This window comes from Nansenia antarctica (assembly GCF_963989245.1).
Source record: "Nansenia antarctica genome assembly, chromosome: 2".
In the NCBI taxonomy this organism is placed as follows: domain Eukaryota; kingdom Metazoa; phylum Chordata; class Actinopteri; order Argentiniformes; family Microstomatidae; genus Nansenia; species Nansenia antarctica.
Window position 1 is genome coordinate 7,280,055 of NC_137675.1, and position 7,500 is coordinate 7,287,554.

At 46.2% G+C, this 7,500-nt stretch overlaps 1 protein-coding gene across 1 annotated transcript in view; it reads left to right on the plus strand.

Moving 5' to 3' along the window:
- mad1l1 (mitotic arrest deficient 1 like 1) overlaps positions 1 to 7,500 on the plus strand; it is a 136,156-nt gene that overhangs the window by 81,167 nt on the left and 47,489 nt on the right. Inside the window, exon 17 of the mRNA XM_080523908.1 lies at positions 5,257 to 5,447. Within this exon, the coding sequence (XP_080380034.1) occupies positions 5,257 to 5,447 (191 nt within the window). The remainder of the gene's footprint in view (positions 1 to 5,256; positions 5,448 to 7,500) is intronic.

Genomic DNA, 7,500 nt, shown 5'->3' on the forward strand with positions numbered 1-7,500 from the left:
TGTGTGTGTGTGGCACCATTTAGTAGTACATCTGAAGTAGTATATTCAGATATCGACTATAACAGTCGGCCGTCTTTATGGGTGCGCTTGCTGTTTACTTGTGCAGATATGAAACAACAGATAATGAATACTTTAGAGCACACCAGGACATATTACAACATTCAGGTGCCAACTCTCGACAGGAGGAAAATGAAAAATTGATTAGCAATAAAGCAACCGCCTGTAAAAAAAAAGAATAATATTAAATATGGGTGTGTGCGGCGATACTCCATTATAACGGTCCCTGGCGCGCACTAAAAACGTTGACTGTGAAGTTTTAGAGGAATCCCGTTTAATATTGACGATTATTGTCTGAGTTTCTTTTTTGTGGTTAAGTTTTTATTTGTTCAGGGTCCCTCGTGCCTCTGGGGGTGGTCCACTTTGGAGAAACAAGGAGAAGAATCTGGATGGATATTCATTTCCGCTCATTTCCGGTTGGGGGAACAAACCGAATCATCCGTTAATCAATCGATCACTGTTTGGAATGTAGTACTTCTGCCTGCCCCCCTTCCCAAGACAACACACATGCACCCCCCAGTTAAGGGTTTAGTGCCTTGCTCAAGGGCACATCGGCGGTGGTAGGCACCTTAGATATGATGCCAGCAACCCTCCAGTCACCAGCTCACATCCGGCGCCCTCCCTGGGGTAGGGAGCCAACCAGGAACCTGGCCTCTCTAACCTCTAGGCTACCTGCTGTCCCCTAGAAGAACATACACAGAACATATATACACACACATAGAACAGACACATCTGGTTGGAGAACGTAGAGATGGTTAGAGTAGAACAGACACGGCTGGTTGGAGAACGTAGAGATGGTTAGAGTAGAACAGACACATCTGGTTGGAGAACGTAGAGATGGTTAGAGTAGAACAGACACGCCTGGTTGGAGAACGTAGAGATGGTTAGAGTAGAACAGACATGTCTGGTTGGAGAACGTAGAGATGGTTAGAGTAGAACAGACACATCTGGAGAACGTAGAGATGGTTAGAGTAGAACAGACACGCCTGGTTGGAGAACGTAGAGATGGTTAGAGTAGAACAGACATGTCTGGTTGGAGAACGTAGAGATGGTTAGAGTAGAACAGACACGCCTGGTTGGAGAACGTAGAGATGGTTAGAGTAGAACAGACATGTCTGGTTGGAGAACGTAGAGATGGTTAGAGTAGAACAGACATGTCTGGTTGGAGAACGTAGAGATGGTTAGAGTAGAACAGACATGTCTGGTTGGAGAACGTAGAGATGGTTAGAGTAGAACAGACACATCTGGTTGGAGAACGTAGAGATGGTTAGAGTAGAACAGACACGCCTGGTTGGAGAACGTAGAGATGGTTAGAGTAGAACAGACATGTCTGGTTGGAGAACGTAGAGATGGTTAGAGTAGAACAGACACGCCTGGTTGGAGAACGTAGAGATGGTTAGAGTAGAACAGATACGTCTGGTTGGAGAACGTAGAGATGGTTAGAGTAGAACAGACACATCTGGTTGGAGAACGTAGAGATGGTTAGAGTAGAACAGACATGTCTGGTTGGAGAACGTAGAGATGGTTAGAGTAGAACAGACACATCTGGTTGGAGAACGTAGAGATGGTTAGAGTAGAACAGACACATCTGGTTGGAGAACGTAGAGATGGTTAGAGTAGAACAGACACATCTGGTTGGAGAACGTAGAGATGGTTAGAGTAGAACAGACATGTCTGGTTGGAGAACGTAGAGATGGTTAGAGTAGAACAGACATGTCTGGTTGGAGAACGTAGAGATGGTTAGAGTAGAACAGACACATCTGGTTGGAGAACGTAGAGATGATTAGAGTAGAACAGACACGCCTGGTTGGAGAACGTAGAGATGGTTAGAGTAGAACAGAAGACACATCTGGTTGGAGAACGTAGAGATGGTTAGAGTAGAACAGACATGTCTGGTTGGAGAACGTAGAGATGGTTAGAGTAGAACAGACACATCTGGTTGGAGAACGTAGAGATGGTTAGAGTAGAACAGACACGCCTGGTTGGAGAACGTAGAGATGGTTAGAGTAGAACAGACATGTCTGGTTGGAGAACGTAGAGATGGTTAGAGTAGAACAGACACATCTGGTTGGAGAACGTAGAGATGGTTAGAGTAGAACAGACACATCTGGTTGGAGAACGTAGAGATGGTTAGAGTAGAACAGACATGTCTGGTTGGAGAACGTAGAGATGGTTAGAGTAGAACAGACACGCCTGGTTGGAGAACGTAGAGATGGTTAGAGTAGAACAGACATGTCTGGTTGGAGAACGTAGAGATGGTTAGAGTAGAACAGACACGCCTGGTTGGAGAACGTAGAGATGGTTAGAGTAGAACAGATACGTCTGGTTGGAGAACGTAGAGATGGTTAGAGTAGAACAGACACGCCTGGTTGGAGAACGTAGAGATGGTTAGAGTAGAACAGACATGTCTGGTTGGAGAACGTAGAGATGGTTAGAGTAGAACAGACACATCTGGTTGGAGAACGTAGAGATGGTTAGAGTAGAACAGACACATCTGGTTGGAGAACGTAGAGATGGTTAGAGTAGAACAGACACATCTGGTTGGAGAACGTAGAGATGGTTAGAGTAGAACAGACATGTCTGGTTGGAGAACGTAGAGATGGTTAGAGTAGAACAGACACGCCTGGTTGGAGAACGTAGAGATGGTTAGAGTAGAACAGATACGTCTGGTTGGAGAACGTAGAGATGGTTAGAGTAGAACAGACATGTCTGGTTGGAGAACGTAGAGATGGTTAGAGTAGAACAGACATGTCTGGTTGGAGAACGTAGAGACGGTTAGAGTAGAACAGACACGCCTGGTTGGAGAACGTAGAGATGGTTAGAGTAGAACAGAAGACACATCTGGTTGGAGAACGTAGAGATGGTTATAGTAGAACAGACACGCCTGGTTGGAGAACGTAGAGATGGTTAGAGTAGAACAGAAGACACATCTGGTTGGAGAACGTAGAGATGGTTATAGTAGAACAGACACATCTGGTTGGAGAACGTAGAGATGGTTAGAGTAGAACAGACATGTCTGGTTGGAGAACGTAGAGATGGTTAGAGTAGAACAGAAGACACATCTGGTTGGAGAACGTAGAGATGGTTATAGTAGAACAGACACGCCTGGTTGGAGAACGTAGAGATGGTTAGAGTAGAACAGAAGACACATCTGGTTGGAGAACGTAGAGATGGTTATAGTAGAACAGACACATCTGGTTGGAGAACGTAGAGATGGTTAGAGTAGAACAGACACATCTGGTTGGAGAACGTAGAGATGGTTAGAGTAGAACAGACACGCCTGGTTGGAGAACGTAGAGATGGTTAGGGTAGAACAGACATGTCTGGTTGGAGAACGTAGAGATGGTTAGGGTAGAACAGACCCTTCCGTCTCCACTACCGAGGAACACAGGTGGGGATCCATGACAGGTTCCGTGATCTGAAAGCTATCGTGGTTTCTAAGGTCCATGACCTGATTGAAACAACAGAAGGTTAAACAGCAGTGTCAGTACTTTCAAGACTCTATAAGGAAGAACCTATAGGAAGTGTATCCGCACTGGGAACCGTAACGGAACACTCCTTTCCGTGAACAGATCTGAACGAGGCACGATCTAGAAAGGTCCGCACGTCACAAACCCCCCGAATGTAAGCGACACCGGAGACAGCTCATCATTTCCCCGAGACAGGCGGTGAGCTCTGCAGTTTGCTGATTCGGAGCTGGAAGCTCATTCACGGTAAACACAAGGAAATGACTCTATTTATTTAATTGGCAAACGTGTTAGCCTTGTTGGGGTGTAGCAGTCCACATATATTATTTACCGTTAATTAACTGCCAGTCTGACTCACTTTTGCTGGCAGTGTCTGGAAAAATGTGGTCGAAACAGTTGCCGCTGCTGTACAAAGGCCTCCCTTTGCTCTCAAAACAGCCTCAATTCTTCGCGGCATCGATTCCACCACATGTCGCAAAACATTTCCTTTGAGATTCTGAGTCCATGATGACATAATTGCGTCGCGTAATTCCTGCGGATTCTTCAGGTGCGTTTTCAAGCTGTGAGTCTCCCGTTCTGCCGTGAGTGTTGCTTTGTGACAGGAAGCATGGTCATGCGGGAAGCAGCCATTAGAAGATGGGTACATTGTGGCCATGAAGGGATGCTGGCAGGGGAATAAGCTGTGGCATTCAAGGGGATGATTGATTGGTATTAACAAGCCCAAAGTGTTCCAAGAAAACATTCCCCACACCGTTACACCACCTGAATGAATGAGAAGGTTTTACAGGTGTTTCCGAATCAAGTGTTTGGTGAGTGTCTGTCCTGGTCTGGGTATCTCTCTAGTCACCTAGACCTGGTCACTCATTCATAACCATGCCCTTGCCATAGAGTGGACTTGAGTAGTATGGAAAGGTTCTAGAGAGTTCGACACATGACTCTATTGTGATTTTCCCCCCAGTTCCGCTGAGTTATGCCATTGTGTCTGCTTAGTATTCAGTATGGCATATATATATACACACACACACACACACACACACACACACAACCCCATTAGTCCTTTTTAAAGTTCTAAAATTCACTCAAAATGATTTTCTCAATAATTAATCATTTGCAAGGCCCTTCTTCTGAAAATCTAATCCTTAAATGAAAGTTATTATCCCAAATTGATTTTCGACAAATTAATTAAACTAATTCTTCATCTCACCTCTACTTGAATGGTTTTTTTCTCCCTCCATCTGAGCTGAAAGAACACACACACACACACACGCACACCCAATCAATATCCTTCAAGACCCAGCATACACACACATAGGCACCCCCCCACACACACACACACACACACACACACACACACACACACATACATACACATACATACACACCCACAGGCACACATACATGTTTGCTTATGCTTGTCAATCGATATTGATAAGGACATATTTTTCCTGATCAATATCCAATCAGACCGACATGCTGACAGAGCGTGTAGAACATGTCTTTGGGGTTTCCGGCTGTATTTTCTAGGCAAGCTTAAGCAGACCGAAGAGCTCCAAGATATGGTTCTATGTTCCATGTTCTATGTTCTAGAGCTTTGTTAGGCGACGGATTGTGAGCCTGTCCCCAAGAGGTTACTCACAGTCTAGACCCCATGTTCTCTGTTCTGTGTTCTAGACCTGTCTAAGCAGACAGAGAGGTCATTCACAGGCCCAATGTTCTCTGTTCTGTGTTCTAGACCTCCGCAAGCAGATGGAGAGCGCGGGGCTGAAGAACCAGCGTCTGAAGGAGGTGTTCCAGAGGAAGATCCAGGAGTTCCGCACGGTGTGCTACGTGCTGACCGGCTACCAGATCGACATCACCACGGAGAACCAGTACCGCCTGTCCTCCGTCTACGCAGAGCAGATGGACGACTCCCTGCTGTTCAAGGTGGGGCGGACAGGACACACACACACACACACACACACACACAAACTTTCATAAACAGACACGCCCACACTCATTAATCACGCACACACACACTAACACGCGTGGCGCGCACGCACACAGACACACAAATGTTCATATTAAACACACACACACACACACAGACACACAAACGTTCATAAACACACACACACACACACACACACACACACATTAACGTTCAGAAACACACACACTCATTAATCACACACACACACACACAGACGCACAAACTTTCATAAACACACACACACACACACACATACACATACTCCACACATACACAGGCACACACACACACACACATTTCTTAAGACACACACACACACAGATACACAGACACACACACACTCATTAATCACACACACGCAGACACACAAACTTTCATAAACACACACCCACACACATACTGTACACACACACACACTTCTTAAGACAAGCACACACACCGCCACTGTAATGCTAATATCTGTTCTCCAGCGGCAGTGGCGTGTTATTTGTTTGCTTATCTCATGTAAATGAGCCGTTGTAATTAGTGAGTCATCAAGAATGCCATGATACCCCCTGCTGTCGGTATGGTAATCGAGAGGGGGGGGGGGGAGGGGGAGTGTAGAAGGAGGTGAGGGGAGAGGGAGAAAGTGAGGGAGGAATGAGAGCTGGAGCCCCTGGTTGAGAGAGTGATGAGGAATGTGTTGTCTGCTACACCAACCTTCCTCTCTCTCTCTCTCTCTCTCTCTCTCTCTTCTCCTCCTCCTCCTCCTCCCCTCTCGCTGCCCATTAGATGTTGAGTAGTAATAAGAACAGACACCCTAAATGTGTTATCTATTCTATCTCTGCCTCGTAGTTAGTGTGTGTGTGTGTGTGTCTGGGTCTGTGTGTGTGTGTGTGTGTGTGTGTGTGTGCGTCTGCGTGTGTGTGTGCGTCTGTGTGTGTGTGTGCACATGTGTGTTAGAAACAAGCCTTTGTGCACCACTTTAATCATTTAGTGAGAACAATGCATCCACACTCTGTCCAATAGAGGAGCTCCGCTCTGCTGCATGGCGATGAGCATCGACGTGTGTGTGTGTGTGTGTGTGTGTGTGTGTGTGTGTGTGTGTGTGTGTGTGTTGGTGTATAAGAGCTCTTTAGTTTGATGAGAGGGTGGGAGAAAGGGTGGGTGGCGAAATTGACAGCAGAACGAATGGATCCATGTTCCCTGCCCTGGGACTGTGTGTGTGTGTGTGCGCTTGTGTATGTGGTTGGTTGGTTTTGATGACTCAGCATGATGTGTGTGTCCGAGGGCGGGGGTGTGTGTGTCACCTCACCAAATCGATGGTTTGATGCAGTATGTTCCTGTCAGGGTTTCCGTTAGAATAAATGTGTGCCGGTCAACGTGTCCGGGAAGATTTCAATTTACCGGACAAACGTGAGATATTCCGGTCATCATATTCAAATATAATATAGCTGTTTGTCGCGGTGATTAGCTGTTGTGTAGCCTAGCCTATATATGCCGTTTAATGTCTATTTCTCATCCGATACGATTAGATGCGAGCTATATAATAAATATAATATAGGCTTTCATGATTCGCATGCGCGCTATGCCATGTCCAGCGCTGAACGCGCGCCACATTGTCAACGGAGTCGCTGTGGCGGGGCCCTCACTCAAGACACAATCTGGAGCCTTAACTGCTTTCAGTAGCTCAGTCAGTCCCACATACTGATGACATGCGATGCCATTTTTTGCCATGTGAAATGCAACTTGTAGCTGAGAGTGCAGCTTATTGTTAGCCGTTTCATTAGCCTGCTCACAGTGGCCTTTCATAGCGGTTTGCTGTTGCCTCAAACTGACCGCCGATATGTGCTCACTGCACCGACTGAGATCAGTGAGAGCCGACATTCTCATATTCGTTTCTCCTCTCGTGAATCCGTTATTCCTCCCCGATTTTTTGCACGGTGAGCAGAAAATGTTTCCTTCCCCATGTAAACGCAGCCAGGGGAAAGTTTCTTTCCATTTAACTCGGAACCCTCGAGCCGCCTC